This window comes from Notamacropus eugenii, chromosome 3, assembly GCF_028372415.1.
Source record: "Notamacropus eugenii isolate mMacEug1 chromosome 3, mMacEug1.pri_v2, whole genome shotgun sequence".
NCBI classification, from domain to species: domain Eukaryota; kingdom Metazoa; phylum Chordata; class Mammalia; order Diprotodontia; family Macropodidae; genus Notamacropus; species Notamacropus eugenii.
Genome location: NC_092874.1, coordinates 473,487,848 through 473,508,125, shown reverse-complemented (window position 1 = coordinate 473,508,125; position 20,278 = coordinate 473,487,848). Strand labels below are relative to the sequence as shown.

The following is a 20,278-nucleotide window of genomic DNA, read 5'->3' as shown; positions in this document are numbered from 1 at the left end:
TCCACGTTTACCAATCCCCCCCAAAGCAGCAGAATTTACTGAGCCCCTAAGGCGATATGCAGGTGCTGGGACAGGGTGGGCGGAATGCTTTACCTAGAAAGGTGGGCTACTCACAATCATAGGAGTTATTTCAAATGATCAGTTCCCGACATAGTTCTGATTAATTTCACAACATACAAATCTGCTAAAATGATTTTACCTAAGATGATCTAACTTTCCATTGTAATTCCAGGTTGGCCAGACCAGAATGACAAGGAAAAGTCTCAAAGTTTTGTTTGTTTATTTCCCTAGCTGCAGCCCTTGAAGTCTGGCTGCTTGCACTTTAATCTTACAAGATAACACACTCATTCACAGCACACATGATACGAACAGGGACATACACCAACAGACAAACTGACAATGGGACAAACACAAACGTAGCTCACAAAAAACAACCCAGAGAGAGAAGGCAATTAGAAGCTTGCTAAAAATCCCCATCATGAATTGGCTATTATCATTCTGAGGAAAGGATGTTGCAAGAATCCAAGGTCTGATAATAAAGGGGAATCCTGCAGCCTTTGCTCAGAGCACCCCTGCGGTCTTTGGAGGGGTGGGGAGTCTTGGTGCCCAAACTTTCTGACTGTCTTAAAGGAACAGGCCCCATGGGAATAGTTTCAGGCCTCTAGTTCTTAGGTGGATTGTAACTGTCCTCTTCAGGACCAGAGCCCTTACAGAAAGCAGGGAGGGGGAATGGGGAGGAGGGAGGCAACAGAGGCTTGAACAGAGGCTGCCTTCCTCAGGTCTAAGTTAGGGGAAGGCGATGGGGAAAGATTGCATCTAGGTGCTATCAGTTTCCCCAGATCAGAGGCCTTCAAGGGGAAGGGGAGGGAGGAAAGGGGTGAGGAATAGGACGGAGGGAGTGAAGGGAAGGACAGACTGGAGCCCTTGAGGAAGAAAGGATTTTTGCCAGGTCACGGCTAGGTGCTGAAGCAGCTCCCAGCCCTACAGCGAAGAGGCTACCTGTCTTTTGTTCTCGTTCAGCCAATTCAGCAAGCCCAGAATGAAACATTTTCGCTGCTGGCTAGTTGTTTTGTTGGCCTTTCTTAATTTGGTTGTAAGATAAAGTAACTTTGACCGGTCCAATAGAGCCCTGTGGTGGCCAACATAATTTAGGGCTATCTTTAGTTGATTGACACTAGTGCTAGCAATACCTGTACTAAGTTTCCTGAGATCGATCACCAGAGGAGACCTAAGTAATACAGAGCGATTTAACGCGACTTGGTCTCCAGTCCCCAGAGTTTCCTTTAAAGGGAAATTAGTCAATTCCCCATAAAGAAAATGGTAACATCCCCAGAGTTTTCTTTAAAGGGAATTTAAAGTGAGAGTTCTTTGGAAGCTGGGAATGGAAGGACTTACCCCGACCCCGTCAAGGCCCAGGACTCTAGGAAAAATAGTTCCTACTGGCGCCGGAGTCCTGGCGTTGGCGAGATGAGGAAATGTCCATTCGGTTCCACAGTTCCAATCCACGTTTGGGCGCCATAACTGTTGACCTGAAAACTTGTTGAAGAAAAGGCAACATGGCTAAATGCATACATTTTATGATTTAATTAATTAATTGATCAATTCCCCATAAAGAAAACAGTTACATAATGCATTATGGAGCCAGAAATGTTCTGGCTACCCAGTGCAGAAATCCTCTGGCTTATATACATTTTGCCATGAGGAGGAAACTCTCTTAACTAAGCAAATCATAAATTCAGTAAGACAAGACAATTAACAAAGCAATATCAATCAAATGTTGGGATTCCAAGCTGGGTAAACATATGTCTCGGTGACAAGGAAGGAAGGAAATCCCACCACTAGCAAGTGGCAGGCTTCCTGCCCCAAACAGATAACTGATGCAGGAAAGGGCAAACAATGTTCAATAGAAACCCAGGATGCCTATTTTTCTTTACCATGAATATCCCATAACATAGTATGTGTCCATTATTCAAGATATGTCATAACATAGTATGTGTCTATAGATAATAAGATACAAAGGAGAGTCCCATTATTCAAGATATGTCATAGGTTAAAGGTCTCCCAAGGAGTGCAGAGTCAGCCCTGGCTGGCTTTTGCTGACACAGGAAGAGGCACTCTCTGAGTCCGCTTCAGAGAGAACAAAGAGATTATTCCAAAAATTTATAGTAAACATTATCACTAGTAAGGGTCTGAGGCCAGATTTGAACTCGAGTCTTCCAGACTCCAGGTCCAGTATTTAATCCACTGAGTCAAGGATTATATTGTATTTTGTACATCAGACCATCTACTTTAATGAGGAATGCCCCTGTCTTTGGATTTGAGAGTATCACATCAATTTCAGCATTAGTTTTGTTGAGCTGTGCACTGATTTCAGTTTCTACAGGTCATTCTATGTCCTCAAAATAGAGGCTTACCCTCATGCCTTTTCTTCTACTCTCTTTCTGTAGGTTTTTACTGGAATTTTTGTCGCAGAAATGTTCTTCAAAATCATTGCCCTGGATCCATACAATTATTTTCTCCGTCCCTGGAACATTTTTGACAGCATCATTGTTGTTCTGAGTCTTGTGGAAATAATCATTACAAGATCGTTTTTTGAAAACAAAAACAAAGCAAATTTGTCACTATTACGTTCCTTAAGACTGGTAAGGTACCATTTAATTTGTTGTATTAATATCAATCTGTTATCTGAAAGTCTAAATCAGTGTGATCCATGTATCAGAGAAGTCATTAGACCCCTCTCCTTGGACAGATGAACTGGGTTCAATCTTGAGGGATTCTCTCCAAATAATAATATCTATGACTTTTATCAACACCCACACCCATTATAAAGCATTACATTATCAGAGTAAGAAACATAGAAATTTATTAATGACATGCAAACAAACATGCTGGCATTTCTATAATGCTTTGCACACCTAACTTCATTTGATTTTCACAATAGCACACATTAGTCCTATTTTATAGGTAAGCAAGCTAGCTGTGGTTCGGAGATACTAAATTATTTGTTCACGTTACACAACTGTGTTCCTGGGGGAAGGATTTGACCCCAGGCCTTCTTGATCCCTAAATTCAGCACCCCATCTGTTATTCCATAGCTCCAGTCCCTTATCACCAACCAGATGTCCAGTAGATACCCCTGATTCAATACATCCAAAATAGAACTTGTTATCTTTCCCCTACAAGCACCCCTTCCTTATTGATGCCAAGGGAACTACCATCTTCTCAGTCACAAAGGCTCAAAATATCAGTGTTATTCAAGTTTTCCTCTCTTGCTCTCCCTGTGAATCTACTCCAGGATCATGTTTCTCCAGTGATTGAGGTGGCCTTGCAGTCCGTGTGGGGCCCAATTTCATCAGAAAACAGGGCCATGACTCTTCCACTTATGCTCAGGACTGATGACTTGTGTGATTAGAAAGATATGGTCTGCTCTGGAACATCACCTACCCATCCTTCCAGTGCCCTGGTCATGGTCCAGTGTAGGGGTGGGGAACCTTTGACCTTGAGGCCACATGTGGCCTTCTAGATCCTTGAGTGTAGCCTTTTGATTGAATTCAAATTTTACAGAATGATTTGTCAGGTTCCCCACCCCAAGTCCAGTGAAACAAGCATTGGCTCTGGAGTCAAGGGACCTGGGTTTGAATGATGCCTCTGCCACTTGATGGCATGGTGAGGTTGGCAAGTCATTTCATTTGCCACGATGAAGTCAGGTGGCACAGTGGGAAAAGTGTTGCACTTGGAGAAGAGAAGGACTGGGTTCAACCTCATCTCAAATATCTCCTAAACCTGCTGCGTGAGATATTTCACCTCTGTCTGCCTCCATTTCCCCATCTATAAAAACAGGGATAATAAAGCACTGCACAAATGGTAGCTCTGGTTATTAATCTCACTGGACCTCAGTTTCTTCATAGGTAAAGTGATGTAGTTGGATCAGATTGCACCAAAACACCTTTTAGTTCTAGATCTATGACCCTGTGTCCTTTCAGCATGAATAGATTTATTCCCCTAAGTATTTTTATAGATGCAAAAGTTGGTATTTAAGCTCCTAATATTTCCTCATTCATCTTTTTTAAAAGTAATAATAAATTCCAACCTATTTCCTCATTACTTTGCCTCTGACCCTTTTTTAACTCCCTCCACATCATCTCCAGCCCTGACCTCTTCTCTGGTCCAGCTGCTTTTCTCTTCTTGGTTCTCTTTTGTCTATTTCTACTTCCTCGGGCAGCACATTCAGAACTCTATTGTTAAAGCACCCCCCCCCCCCCCAATTAAACATTGAATACCCAAACAATCAAAATACTCAATGCTTCCTAAAAAGGCATAAATTCAATAGAATTTGTTGGAAAAATAAATAAGTGAAAATATCAAGAGGCATGGGAAGGGGAGGAGGAGCTGAACACAACCAAGTCTTTATCACAAAGTGCTTGTCATCAGAATTATTCTGATAGAGCAGTTAGAACAGCAAGACCAGTTATCTATCTGATTAAACTCCAGATTTGTGGTAGATAAAACTGCGGAAAATAAAAGTGGGGAAATGAATTATTTAATTCCATGAATAGTTTTGTGATTTGTAAAGTCCATTCCAATTGCCTCTTGGCCATCTTACAAGGGACATTCTATAGGCCTCTTAAACACACTACTCATTTTCTTTCCCTTCCCCTCCCCTCCCCTCCCCTCTTTGGAATTCCCTTATTTTTATCAAGGGCACCACCTTCCTCCCAGGTACTTAGGCCTTCAAGTTGGGTGTCTGCCTTTACTCCTCCCTGAAAGTCACCCCTTATACCCAGTCTGTGGTCAGGTCCTACTGTTTGTACCTTCACAGTACCCTTCATATACACCCACTTCGCTCCACTTGTAGAGCCATCACCCTCATTCAGGCCCTTATTATCTCTTCATTGGGTGATCACAAAAACTTTCTAATTAACCTCCTTGCCTCAAGGGTCCCTCTTCTCTAATCCATCCTCTAGTCAGCAGTCAAGGTGGTTTCTTAAAGGTTGATATGACTATGTCACACTCCCCTCTCTTTGATCTCAGTGACCTTTGGTTATTTCCTGTTACCACCCACTTTATAATTCAGCAGCAATGACCCACTCCCCCATCCTTGACCATTCTATTTCATCTCCCACATCCACACCTTTGTCCTGACCATCCCCTCTGCCTGACATTCTCTACTTCCTTACTTCTGCCTCTTAGTTTCCCTGATTTATTTCATGATTGGCTCACTTGGTCACTTTCCTCAGGAGGCTTGTCTTATTCCCTGGGGCTTTGCCCTCTGAGATCACCTCATCTACTCTGTATGTGCTTTGTGTGTCACCAGCTGTTTTCATATTGTTTTCTCCTATAGAATGTGAACTTCTGGACAGCAGGGACTGTGTTCTTGCCCATCTTTGTATCCCTGGCACTTAGTAAGCACTTTAATGCTTGTTGACTCACCTTTGCATGCCTGATCTCATTTGATCCTCATACCAACCTCCTGTGAGGTAGGCATTACTATTATCCTCATTTTAGACATGAAGAATCTGGGGCTCAGAGAAGTTAAATAACTTACCCAGGGTCATACAGCTAGTTAGGAATGGAACAAGCATTCAAACGCAGGTCTTCCTGACCCTTGAGTCCAATCCTCTGCACCCTCCATGAGGCTACCTTTCATTTATCTACCAAATGTTCCAGGAAAAATTGGCTAGCAATTTGGAAGGAAATGGATTTAGATGCATTTTATGCCATATATTTCAGCTACGATGATGCAAATTATAGAATTTATTGTTCTTTATTTGTCTTTTTGTTTTTGTTTTTTTTTGCTTTCCTGTTTCATTTTCAGCTGAGAGTTTTCAAGTTAGCCAAATCCTGGCCAACACTGAATATTCTTATTAAGATTATTGGCCACTCGGTTGGTGCCCTGGGTAACCTCACTCTGGTCCTAGCCATCATCGTTTTCATCTTCTCAGTCATTGGCATGCAGCTTTTTGGGAACACCTTCAATTCACTTTCTAACTCCATGAGATTGCAGCCCAGGCGCTGGCATATGGGAGACTTCTTCCATTCTTTCTTGGTTGTATTCCGCATTCTCTGTGGTGAATGGATTGACAACATGTGGGAGTGTATGCGTGAGTCGAACGACGTGCTGTGCATTCTGGTCTTCTTGCTGATCTTGGTGATAGGAAACTTGGTGGTAAGTTTGTTCCGTTTTCTACTTACTATCAAGTGGGCAATGGTTAACTCAAGTGCATTTTTTTTTTTTTAATATTAGGTTAGTGGAATAAGTATATAGAAGTTGGAATTAATTCCAACTCCAAAATGTTGACTTTCCAGTTGAATCCAAATACTACATATCTGATTAATTTTACTAATGAAGTGGTTTTTCAACCGCGTTTCAACATTGGAAAAGTGATAACTGAAATGGTTTGGAACTTCATAGCTTGCAAAACACATTTGATCCTTGTGCTTGTATTATGGGGTAAGCACTACAGATGAGGGAACTGAGGCTTTGGGAGGCTAAGGGAGTTGACTGTGTTCACGCAGCTAATAGATATGGGAGCTGGTATTCAGATCTAGGTATAAATGATACTATATCATGTTGTTATCAAAGTTATTTCTCTAATAGTAAGGTACAAAAGCTACAGCTACATTTTGCTTGGAAATTTTTATTTGAAAAAATCATTATTTTTTCAATAATAAAGCATTCATTTTTTTCAACACAAAATAGAATCCATTTGGATTAGAACTCATTTTTGTGTACTACTTTTAAGTTGTAGACTGCTTTGCTTCTACAGGGTTGAGGCCGATTGAATAAATCCATCATTACCCTGTTCCATTTAAAGGAATGATAAAGAACTGCCTTCTAACTTTCTTAACTAACTTAGAAGCACTTGATGGTGCAGTTTAGACAAAGGTATGAAGGAGATCTTGAGTAATTGACAATCATGTTCCCCAGGAAGAGTGCTTAGATTGACTGAGAAAACTTGGTCGTGTCCTGTGAGATTCTAGCATGTGAAGAAAAAGAATTCTAGCTCACCTTCCCCCTCTCCCCCAGAAGTAGTTGACTGGGGATGGGAGTAGGGAGGCACTAAATCCCCAGCCTTGATCATTATCTCTGACTCTTTCCCCAACCCCACTCCTTTTTACTGGAGAAGGACATCGAAAATTTCAGAGATCTGGAGGACTTCCTGTCTTCCCATTGGTACCCTAGCAGTGTTACTGGAAATGTAACTGGAAAAAGTAACTGGAAAAAAAATGCTATTTTATGTCTCAGGAGCCAAGGACAGACTAAACATAGGTTCACAGTTCTACTAAAAGCCCCAAAGAAAAAGAATATTCAGTACCTAAAAGGAACATCTTTAAGACTCACAAAAAGACTTTCTTTGCCCCAAGAGCCCTCTAAGTTTGAACCCACTCTCCTTAGCACTCAGTATACATTGGTGGGAGAGTGTATATCAGACCTTTGGAACAATGTATTTTTTTTTTAACCAGTTGTTTCAAGTGTGCTGCCAATAGTAAAATGCCCCTTTCTAAAGGAGAATTAAGTCTGAGTAACCAAGAACTGATAGGCATATTAAGAAACATATCAGTGGTGGTATGGAAATGTGTGAACCAAAACAGCACAAAAGGCACATTTTACAGATGATGAAACTGAGACAGAGAGGCTTGGTTGGAGGCACATGGCTATTGAGTATCTTTGGATACTTACTTTGTAAGTATTTGAATCCAACTTTTCCTAACTGAGCCCTGCACTCTCCCCACTGTACCAGCAAGTTACTTAGAGATATTTTGGAAGTGTTTAATGGAAAGTTTATTTTTTCTTCAATTGACTTCTTCCTGTCTCACCCTAGTTATATTAATTTTATGTATGATTTTGAATTTCATGTAATTAAAATGACCTGTTTTATCTTTTGTGGCCATCTTTCCCCCTCATTTGATTAAGAACCAACCAGCAAAATAAAGAAATAAAAACAAAACAAAAGAACTAATTAGTTGAAGCTGCATGAGGTACCTGATCTCCTCTTGTTTTTGATTTATTATATGATCTTTAATATTCAGGTCATGGATTCAGTTGGAGCTTATCATGATAGGTTGTGTCATGCGGTGGTATTGGTCTAAATCAAATTTCTGCTAAAATGATTTCTAGTTTTCCCAGCAATTCTTATTCGATGGAGAGGTCTTACCTAAGATATATGTGTTGTTGCATTTGTCCAACATTGGTTTATGAGTTCAGTGTTTTCTGATCCATCCTTATTTAGTCTGTCCCATTGATCTGTCTATATTTTAACCAATAACAAATAATTTAGATAGTTACTGCTTTATAATATAGTTTGAGGTCTGAGGCAATATTCCCCCCTTCCTTCATTCCCACTTTTAAAATTATTTCCCTTGAGATTCTAGATGTTTTGTGTCTCCAAATGAATTGCATTATTATTTTGTCTAGCAGTATAAAATATGTGGGCAGGTAAGTAGCACAATGCATACAGTGCTGGGCCTGGAGTCAGGAAGACTCATCTTCACAAGTTCAAATTTAACCTCAGACACTTGCTGGCTGTGTGGCCCTGGTCAAATCACTTAACCCTATTTGCCTCAGTTTCCTCATCTATAAAATGTGCTGGAGAAGGAAATGGCAAACCATCTTTGCCAAGAAAACCTCAAATGGGGTCAAGAAGTGTCAGACATGATTGAAAATGGCTGACAAAGGATAAAATATACTCTTATTAGATTGGTATAGCATTGAATCTATAAATTAATTTAGGAAGTATTACTTTTATTTATTGTCACAGCCTAGCCCTGGTCATTTACCATCTCTATAGAAATTTCAGTTCTTTATTTAAGGAACATTTTCTAACAGTGTCTGTATGGATGATGAGTTGAGCTTGGTAGCCTGATTTCAAGATTTTTAATGCATTTTGTGTTTTTTTGGATGAAAGTTCCCTTTTTATTATTTCTACCTGCGTTTTATGACTGCTGTGCAGAAATGTAGGGTTTTGTGGGCTTATTTTGTATGTTGCTACTTTGCTGAAGCTGTTGTCTCAGTTTCTTTTCTGATTCTTTAAGATTTTCTAGTGAACCATCATACAATCAGTAAATGGGGATCGTTTTGTCTCTTTGTCTATCTTTATTTTCATACATTTATTTTTATTACTTTTTTAAGTTTACAAGCATTTTCTCTCTGCTTCACCTTCCTTTTCCCCTACTGAAAAAGGAAGAAAACCTTTGTAACAGATATTCATAATCAAGTAAAATGATTCTCCCATTGGACATGTCCAAAAAGTGTATGTCTGATTCTGTACTCTGAGTCCACCACCTCTATGTAAGGAGGTGAGTAGCATGATTCATCTTTAGTGCTTTGGGATTGTGATCTATCGTTACATTCATCTGAGTTGTCGGAGGCAGCTAGGTGGTGCAGTGGATAGAGCACCAGGGCAGGAGTTCAGAGGAGGACCTGAGTTCAGATCTCACCTCAGACACTTGACACTCACTAGCTGTGTGACCTTGGGCAAGTCATTTAACCCCAATTGCCTCCTCCTGGGTCATCTCCAGTCATCCTGATGAATATCTCATCTCTGGATCCAGATAGCTCTGGAGGAGAAGTGAGGCTGGTGACCTGCACAGCCCTCCCTCCCTCAAAACAAAGTCAAGTGCAAGTCATGCCATCATCTCTCTGATGGCACGGTCTTCTTCAGCAGTGAAGGATGAACACATATATCTGAGCTGTCAGCATTTCAAAGTTGTTTTTTCTTCCAGTGTTGTAGGTCCAGTTCAGCCCACTTCACTCTGTATCCATTCATGACACTCTGCACCCATTTTCTTGGAAGTGTCAATTTCATCATTTATGACGGCACAATAACAGTAAATCACATGACTGCCATGATTTTAGTCATTTCCCAAATAATGAGGATGCTCTTAGAGTCCAATTCTTTGCCATCACAAAATGACCTGCTATGAATGTTTTTGCACATAGGGATCCTTTTCATATTTGATCTCACTGGAGAACAGCTTGCCAACCTTTATACCTTTAACTATTTTCTCAGCTATTATTGTTTTCGCTAGCATTTCCGTTAATTAGAATCACTATTCAATAATGATGCTGGTCTATAGTTCTCTTTATTTGTTTTATTTTTCCGTGCTTTGAGTGTTAAAATGATATTTTTCCCAAAGAAGGAGTTCCATAGAATGTTTTCTTTTTCATTTTTTGAGAATACTTTGGATAATAATATTGGTAATCTTCTTTAAAATTTGATAGAATTTTCCAGTAAATCTATCCAGACCAAAGTACAAGAGAACAAATGATTAAGGGGTTCCTATATCTCTGTTTAATAGGTAATGGGGTACAGAAAATACAGTGGGTTTTCCAGTGGGTTGAGAATTTGCCTGTAACTACAGACTGACAGATTGACATCCTGGCCAGGAATGAAGTTGACGTCACCTCCTGCTTTTCTTTAGATGCACCCCCAGAAATGTTATTCATGCAACAGTGGAAAGGACATGGCACCAAGAATTAAGAAGGCTGGCATTCAGGCTTCTCTCTAGCATTTGCTGCGTGACCTTTCTAAGTCTAGAAAACCTCACCTCTTTGATAGGGGGTTTAGACAAATTGACCTAATTTGCCTGATTTTTATTGTGACCCTGCTTATTTTCCCCATAGGGTATAAAGAGAAATAGTTTCAGAGAAAAGAAAAGAGTGCTTAGGAAGGGACAGAGGGCTATCTGTTTGCTGCCTTGGTGACCCTTGGGGAAGCAGGGTTCCTCAGCCACCTGGAACCCCAACCACGTGACCTTTCTCCCATTCTTCCTCAGGTACTCAATCTTTTCATTGCCCTACTGCTCAACTCCTTCAGCAGAGAGGAAAGAGAAGGGAATGGGGCTGGAGGGTTGAGGAAGACCAAACTCCAGCTTGCTTTGGATCGGTTCCGCCGGGCATTTCATTTTGTGAAACGAGCCATTTGGCAATTTTGTAGCAGTGCTTTCAGGAAGCAAAGGTTTAGAAAGCCAAAGGACATGTCCAAAAAGCATAAGGCCCAGAATGAAGACATTATTCCATTGGAGTCAGGAATAAACCAAGAACAAGTGAACCTTGAAAAGTTTTGCTCTCATGATGAGACCAATCCCCCTGGGTGCACAGGCCTGGGCTGTGTACAGGAGAATCTGAATGCCAGGCATCCTTCATTTATTAAAGCCCCACTTGCTGAAGAAGAAAAAGATGAAGATACTGAATCTCTAGATGAAGATGAGCCCCAGGATTTCATGAAAACAGAGTTTTGTAAACAGGTAAGAAAGCTTGAATTTGGCATAGCAATAATGAAAAGTTGTGTTTTTTGTTGTTGATTTAATCATTTTTATCTAATTTTGTTTTTCAATTAATAAGCATTATTCTTTTCTTCCCATACCCCAATAAAAAAAAAACCAAATTTTCATAACAAATTTTTACATATGATTAAAAATATAATTCTACACCTTGGATCCATCACTTCTCTGTCATGAGTTAGGTAACATTATCATAGTCCTTTGGAATTGTTGGTTATGCCAATGTTCAGATACCTTAAGTAACAGAATCAATTGTTAATTATGCATCCAGCTCTGTGCTAAACCCTGTGCGGGCAGGTGGGGGTGGGAGGAAAAGGGTATATCATATGATCCTTCCCCTTCAAAGAGCTCATGACTCAGTTATCAATACACAAGATACCTGTGAAGTCTGAAATTTTGGGAATGCTACTAAATATATAAGATCAGGAGATCCTAGAATCTCAGAATTTGAAGGGACTTCAGGTCATGTGACAAATGATAAGACCTCTTTTTATTTTTTGAGGCAAATTGGGGTTAAGTGACTTTCTCAGAGTCACACAGCTAGTAAGTGTCTGGAGTCAGATTTGAACTTAGGTCCTTCTGACTCCAAAGTCGGTGCTCTATCCACTGCCCCACCTAGCTGTCTCAAGGCCTCTTATTTTGTTTGTTTTTTTGCTGGTTGGTTGTGACCATGATCACTGCCAAATAGTCCCATAGAAAACACAACCAAACATTTGACCCTAGGAGCTTCTTAGTCAAAATAATAAAAGTTCTTTCATTTAATAAATGTCTATTATGTGAAAGGGACTCTGAGAGCTTAGACACCAAATGTGGAGATCAGATTTCCAAAGATTTCCCACTATTGACACAAACTCTATGCATCACTGAGGGCAAATCTTCTCATACCGCTAATGTCCCAGGTCACTTTCTCAGATCCGAAATCCTAGAGCAGGAGCTGATCTGTCCTGCTAGAGCTCGTAGATCCAGGCACCAATCACATTCTGAGAGCTTGTAGTTAGAGTCTTGTGGCTTGAACATTCGTGTGTATCCAGCATACACATGTTCATCCAGGAGTGATGTCCTGATTTAACTTATGCAGAATCCCCTTCCCATCGGGTCCTTTTCTCTATAGATAATCTGCTCTGGCTGTTGCTCAGGTGTAGCAGCATGTTATGCTGCTACTAATTCCTCCTAGCCCACTGTGGAGTCATCTTTACTTTTTAAGAATTTTTTTATTGATATCTTCTATCTTTCACTCTCCCCACTCCCTCTAAACTGAAGCTTTCTTTGTGGAAGAGGGCAGTAATTAAGCAAAAACATCCCCTGTTGTGATTGCATCTGAAAATGTACATAGCAATCCACCCCAGCACCTACTCTCTACTCTTCACTGCCACCTGCCAGCCTTCCACCCCTGACATGAGGGAGCAATCAGGTCTCCTTTCATGTTCTCTGAAATCTTATTCAGAGCTTGATTTTGTCTTGGTGTTATTTGTATTCTTTGTATCTATTATTATCTTAATTTTTATTATTTTGATGTTGGTTGATATATCTTTCCATGTTTCTCATATTGATAATTTCTTACTAAGCAATAATATTCCATCATATTCTTCTATCATAGCCCTTTCAGCTTTTCCTCTATTGATGACCACCCACCTTATTTTCAATTTTTTTGCTATACAAAGATGGTTGGGATAAATATTTAAATTTCATTCCTATGTTTGAATACCAAATCCTGCAATCATTGGGAAAAGAGTGTATGACTAGCAGCTTAGTCACTTTTCTTAAATTGATATCCAAAATGTCCAGCTCCATCCAAAGTGCCTGCCTTCCCACAGCCTCTTTAACACTGAGGGCTCCCATTATCATCTTTGCCAGTTTCCAGGGTAGGATATTCAAGCTCAGAGTGTTTTAAATTTAGGTTTCTTCTATTATTAGTGATGTGGAGGGGAGTGTACTTGTAAAGTTTTGAGACCAAGGAAAGGAATTAGAGGGATATCAAGTTATTAAAAAGTGAGAATTGTTTATAAAGGGTTTAACAGAGGAGCTCAGGGATGAGGTATAAATACCCAGAAGTAGTCAAACAAAACAAGACAGAAAATTTCAACTAGATTAGAGAATAGAAGGAATTCTGCTATGGCTTGCACTGAGTCCAATATCATATGCATTGTTTATTTTTCTGATGGTCAAATGTCTGTTATAACATAGACAAATTCAGAGCTGGTTAGATGTCTATACCCAAAGAGTGGGCACTGATTCTTTGATGTTAGCTTGGCAGAAAGTATCCCAGACATTATCCATGTTTGGTTCTGGTCTCTTTAATAGTTTTTTAGAAATCGATGATTTGAATAAAAGCTTAGAGAAAATGCTTATTGAATTTGCAGGTGACACAAAGCTGGGAGGGAGGGCTAACATACAAGATGACAAAGTCAAGATCCCAAAACGTCTTAGCAGGATAGAACCTTGGGCTAAATCTAATAAAGTGAAATTTAGCAAGGATAAATGTAAATTTCTACACACAGGTTCAAAAAAAGATCTGCAAACTAAACAGGAATGAGCAGAGTGAAGCAGCAATCCAAAATGTCAATGTGAGCTTGACCTCTCTTTAGAGAAGCATGACCTTCAGGATAAGAAGAGGATGATCTCATTGCAGTCTGCCTATCTGGTCTTGTTTGGGGATTTGTATGGATTTCTGGGTGTAAAGACTTTGATAAACTAGAGAGTTTCTAGAAGAAGGCCTCCAGGTAGAAAAAAGGACTTTGAATCCATGAAATATGAAGATTGATTGGAGGAACTAGGGATGAACAGTCTAGAAAAGAGAAGGCTCCAGAGGCATGTGTTAATTATCCTTAAGTACCTGGATGGCTACTATGTGGAATCAATCAATTAACACTAGTTTATTAAGTATTTAATATTCAATGGGCATCATGCTAAGTGCTAAGGATACAAAGAAAGGCAAAAAAGTCCTTGTTTTTAAGGAACTTATATTCTAATGAGGGGAGCCACCATATAAATGAATAGGTATATACAGGGTACCTCTAGAGTAGAGAGATGGACAGGAACTTTAGAGGGGAAGACTCTAGCACAGGCGTTCTTAGCCTGGCAGCTATGAACCTGGGGTCAAGGGTCAGGATGCCGGGATTGTATACTTTTTAATATTTTTATATGTCAATGTAGTTGGTTCCCAGCTTCAACATGTGACCCTGCAACACTTAAGAAGTCCTGATCTGGCCGCTGGGGGCACCAGGAAGGTCTGTAGAAGGTGAGGTTGGAGCTGTGGCTTAGAGGCAGGCAAGGATTTGGAGAGTCTAAGGGGAGGAGGGACCACCTCCTGGGAATTTGCTTCTCTTTGCATTCTTTGAGCTTTGCACTGGAAATGACAGGGCAGAATCCATGAATGAAAAAGCACTGAAATGCCCATTGGTGCCAGGCAATTGGGCTGGGTGGTGTAGATCCAAATTCAAACATGAGACCAGCCCTGCCTTCAGTGAGCCCTCAATGAGTAGGGAGAGACAACACAAGAGTAGTGACCAGGGAAGGGAATTTGGGTTGGAGGAGTCATAGCAGTGGCCAGTGCCAGGAGATGCAGGGCATTTGACTACCATGTCTTTCCAGAAGCAGTGTTAGTGTGGATATGATTACTGACCCCAGAGGAGGAAGTGAAAGCTAGGGGTGGGATTGGAGAGGAGGGGGTTACACAGTTGATGGAAGGGCTGATGGCTAGTTGTCCCTGGTGGATGAATGTGAAGCATGGTCAGGGGACAACTTCACCGAGGGAGTCAGGTGAGTTTGCCTTCATTCATCAATTAAGATGGCTCAGATCTAGGGTCAGAGCTTCAGACATAAGTAAATTACTTCCCTGAGGAAGGGGAGTGTGGTCTTTGGAGGTCTGATCTGGAGGCCGTTGTTACAGAGAGGGAAAGGGAAGCAGAGACTAAGAAAAGTGGTTAACAGCAAGTTAATCTCCAAGAGAAGTAAAGGCAATTTAGATAGCTTGGGGCTGGGATCTTCTAGGAATTAAAACAAGGGAAGGGAGAACAGGCCATGGGTCTGGTTTTGTGGCAAGCTCATGTGTCAGATCTTTTGTACAACTTTGCTGCTCATGGTGCAATGAACTGTGGAGGAAGAGTACTAGTGAGCTCAGGGTAGACATCAATTCATTGATTGTTTTAACCATTGTTTGTTTTTGGATTCTGGGTGTCATGGCCCATGGAAAAAGCTGGAGTTGATGGGGTGCTTGTGTGTTTGTGCTTGGACCACAATTCCAATATTTCTCACTAGCCTCAAAACACTAGCCCTGACAATCTTCTCCCCAACCCAAGAACACTATGCAATAATTATTCATGAGTGGCCCCCAGTAAAAATAAACTATCTTTTCCCAAGAACAAACTGATCTCTAAAGAAATTCTCTTGTAAAAACAGGACTGTCTTGTAGCCACAGAATTATCATGTATTGATTCCCAAAGTTTTCATATTCAGTACAGAGGTCAAGGTATAGAAATCAACTCTCAAAGCTATCTTGCTACAGACATAACAGATCAAAAATACACTCCTGAGAAACCCCTTCCCCTGGTTTCCAGTAGTGAATGATGCCAGTGACCAAGGTTGTAAGTTATCATGTAATTAGCATATCTGCCAGATAACTCACTACTATATAAACTTTATCATCATTCCTGTTAAGTTGCAAGTTCCTTAAGGAATGCAGGTTCCCTAGGGAGCTTTGTCCACTATATTGGCTTTACAATAAACCTTTGCCACCTTGACTTAAAGAATATTTGAGTATGTGAATTCATTCCAGATGGCCCTCTCCTTACTTCAGTCTTTGAGGAGTCCCTGAATCTCTCTCTCCCCCCACCCTACCTTAAACCGTATCAGAGGTGCTTTATCTTTGGCATATAAATTCTAGTATGGAGTGGTTCACACACACACATTCACACAGTAACAAGTCCTGGATTCACTCTTGAGGTGTCTGACTCTTAAAGTGACTTCTTTTTCATCTTCATCTCATCTCTCTTCTGTTCCACATTGCCTCTTGTTTTGTGCTAAATAAGATGTAAAAAAAATTGACTTTTTTGTGAATTTTTGTGGCAGGAGGAAAAGGACCATATAAGCCTGGGAGCCAGGAGTGAAGAGGTTGATGTATTTTCTGAAGAAGACCCTGAATTGGTAGCACAAAAATTGAAAGAGGTAATTCTATCAGCTGAGCATCCCAAAGGTAAAGCGTGTGGACAACTCCTAATGTACTAATTGGCTCAGATCATCTCCTGAAGTCAGAATGGGAACACTGCAGGGGTAATACAGGCCAGCAGGGACAAAGGGAAGAGGAAGACCTTTCAAAGAATCTAAATTTGTGTTTTGTTCATGACTGAAAGACCCAGATTCTGGTGGCTGACCTTTCCCTGCCTAAGCCATCAGAATAGCCTTCTTTTCTATGTTCTCATGGGGCAGGAGCAGTACCCTCTACCATGTAGCTGTTATTTAAGGGTAGCAGGATATAATGAAAACAGTATTGGGTTTGGATTCCGAACACCTGAGTTCAAATCCTGCCATTTACCAGCTATGTGACCTTGGATATGTCTATCACCTTCACAAGGTTTCAGTTTCTTTTTCTGTCAAATGAGGGGATGGATTAAATTGTCTCTACGGTCCCTTCCAGTCCTAATAGTCTATGAGTTTATGGGAAGGGGACCTCTCTCTGTAATGCCCAACCTAGAATATAAGGAGGTGAGGAGAATGGGCAAAAGGAGGCACAGCGTTGAAGTTTGTATGTTTTATGGTGATCTGGGGACTTTGTTGGAGATAAGAACATGGGGGTTTCCCCTTCCACAGTATATGACAATAGTAGAGGACCTTTATATTGTATTGTAACATTGACCAAAGCGTTTCTCGTTCATTATCTCCTTTGGGTCTTATAAGCCCCCTGCTAATCCCATCAGTGCCCATGGATTCAGTTATCATCTTTTTCTGATGTTTCCCAGGTCTGCTTATATGGCCCCAAGTGCTCCCTTAACTCAGACTCACAATGTTAGCTGCCTATTAGACATCTCAAGCTGAATGTCCCATATACACCTTAAACTCAACAAATACCAACTTTGATCCATTATCTTTCCCACTCCCAAATTTCCTCTTTATTTTTAAAAAATTATTTTATTTTTAATTTATGGAATAAGACAAGTCTTGCCATCCTCCCAGGCAGCCAGGCTCCCAAGCCAGGTGCCACCCTTGATTCCACTCTCTCTCCTTCCTCATTCCCACTCTTGCCGGCTCCTTTCTGACATCCCTTGCATGCCCTCTTTTCTCTCCTCCAATACCATCACCACCCTGACATGGTTCCTCTTCAGCTAATGCCTGGACTATTGCAATAGCATGATTGTTGGTTTGCCTGCCTCAAAAATCTCCCCCCCTGCTCAGTCCGTCCTCCATTCAGCTGCCAAATTCATCTTCCTAAATTGAAATGTGGTCATATAATCCATCAATCTACTCTGTTCAGCCAATCTCCCATTCAATACATTCCTCTCACCTTTAGAATCAAATAGAAAATTCTCTGGCATTTAAATCCCTCCCCCCCTTTCCAGTCTCTTTTGTGCCTTACACCCCACCACATACTCTATGATCCAGTGACAATGACCTCCTTGTGTTACTTGAACAAGATCCTCCATCTCTAGACCCTGGACATTTTCTCTGGCTGTCCCCCATGCCTGGAATGCTGTCTCTTTTTATCTCCACATCCTGCCTGCCCTGGCTTCCTTTAAAACCCCACCTTGCATAGGGAATCTTTCCCAGTGCTCCTTAATTCTAGTGCCTTCCCTCTTTGGATTATTTCCACTTTATCCTGTACGTATCTTGTTTCTATATATATATCCTTTGTTTTTAATTTGGACAAATCAGGTGGCCCAGTGGATAAAGCACTGGGCCTGGAGTAAGGAAGACTGAGGTGGAAGGAGAGTTTGTGCACTACTTTTTGTTTGTAGATGATTGTGTGCTCAATGCAGCCTTGGAGGCTGAAATGCAAGAAGAGGGTGGATCGATTCTCTGCTGCTTGTATTAATTTTGGCCTGACAACACCAAAAAAAAAAAAAATAGATGTTCTTCTCCAGACAGTTTGACACCATAGCAAATGGAGACATTTTGAATGCTGTGGATAAGTTCATTTACCTTGGCAGTGTACTTTCCGGGGATGTACACATTGGTGATGAAGTTGATGCATCCATTGCCAGAGCTCACTCAGCATTTGGGAGGCTCTGAAGGAAATGGGAAAAGAGGCTGCTTTCCAAACTGAAGGTCTATAGAGTCGTTGGACTGACCTCATTGTTGTATACTTGTGAAACCTGCACAGTGTAACAATGCCACGCCAGGAGATGGAATCTCTTCTATTTGAATTGTCTTAGGAAGATTTTGAACATCATCTGACAAGACAAAATACCAGACACTGAGGTCCTTTCTCAAAGTGAACTCTAAAGCATTTAAACTTTACTGCAGAGAGCCCAATTCCAATGGGTGGACCACGTTGTTTCAATGCCAAATGTATGCTTACATAAAAGACTATTTTACAGAGAACTTTCACAGAGCAAGAACTCACATGGTAGTCAGAAGAAATGGTACGAGGACACTCATGAGATCTCTCTGAAGAGAGAATCAATTGGAGACATAGGAGACCCTGACAAAGAACAGCCTAGCATGGCATGCCTGCATCAAAGAAGGCACTGTGCTCTATAAGCAACGAGGAATTATAATGGCTCAAGAGATACATAAATGTACAAATTTCAATCCAGCTCCACTTCAAATGTTCATAAGGACTATTTGTACCCAACCTATGGTAGAACTTTCTGAGTTCCTATTGATCTGATCTGCCACAGTTAGACACACTGTACATCCACCCCAATATAGGGACGTCATTTTGGTCTTCTTCGAGCATGAAGTACAACAGCCAGCCAACAAATATTATTTATTTGTGTTTACAGATGAAAAGTCTGGACTCAGAAAGGCTAAAAGACTTGTCCACAGTCTCATAGCTAGTAAGAGTTTGAAGCAGAATTCGAACTCAGGTTGTCCTGGCTTCCAGTGTACCATTCTAGTCATTTGATCACACTTTCTCCCCAAGTCCTTTTAGGGTATAGCTCATGGTGGTGGGGATAACAGGGTGGGAGAATTATATTTTTAAAAGACTTGTATCATTTATTTCCACAGAGAAGCTGATGAGTTCTTAATGGAAGTTAGGGCTGTTCTTGGCCCTGGGCAAAAATTAGAGATGACTTTGTTCTTACCTGATACTTCTAGGCCCTCCGAAAGCCTTCCAGGAAACTAAACACTTGTCTTGACTCATACCTGACTGCCTGAGCCAACTGGTTATGTAATCAGTGGCAGCTGGGATGAGGCTGTGACTTCATGTATTCTTCCCTATTTTTGTGCTTCTCCTTTACAGACATTTGACACGATCAGCTACGTATCTAATTGCAGCACCATTGATCTGAAGGATATCAGTTTGTTGATTCATGAAATGGTTTCTGAAAAGGGGCCTGAGAGATGTTTGCCCAAAGGTAAGGGATAGCTTTATGGAATTTGGGTTTACATGAACCTTCCCCACTGAAGTCTGTATGTGAGCTCCCAAGTGAGGGAGTTCCTCACAGTTTTGTCCTGACTCCTCCTCCTCCTCTCCTTCTTCTTCTACAACAAAAAGAGCTCCTGTGTATATCATATGGGTCTTTTCCCCTTTCCTTTTATCTCTATGGCATGTGGGCCTGGTAACGGTATTGCTGAGTCAAAGTATCTTTTTGGGGCATGGTTCCAAATTGTTTTCCAGATTGACTGGACTGGTTCACAGCTTCACTGACAATACATTAATATTCCATTCAACATTTGTCATTTTCCATTTTTGTCAATGTGGCTAATCTGATGGGTGTAAGGTAGAAACCTAGAGTTGTTTTGATTTGCCTTTCTGTAGTTATTGGTGATTTAGAACATTTTCCCTGATATGGTTATCAATAGCTTACGTTTCTTCCACTGAAAATGGCCTCTTCTT

The 20,278-nt window shown here is 40.8% G+C and overlaps 1 protein-coding gene across 6 annotated transcripts in view; it reads left to right on the top strand.

Annotated features, from left to right (window-relative positions):
* Window positions 1–20,278, top strand: part of SCN11A (sodium voltage-gated channel alpha subunit 11) — a 229,891-nt gene that overhangs the window by 152,552 nt on the left and 57,061 nt on the right. For all 6 annotated transcript variants that reach the window (XM_072598947.1, XM_072598948.1, XM_072598944.1 and 3 more), the window contains 5 exons: window positions 2,448–2,642; window positions 5,816–6,166; window positions 10,777–11,247; window positions 16,351–16,446; window positions 19,682–19,796. In XM_072598947.1, coding sequence (XP_072455048.1) covers window positions 2,448–2,642; window positions 5,816–6,166; window positions 10,777–11,247; window positions 16,351–16,446; window positions 19,682–19,796 — 1,228 coding nt within the window. The remainder of the gene's footprint in view (window positions 1–2,447; window positions 2,643–5,815; window positions 6,167–10,776; window positions 11,248–16,350; window positions 16,447–19,681; window positions 19,797–20,278) is intronic.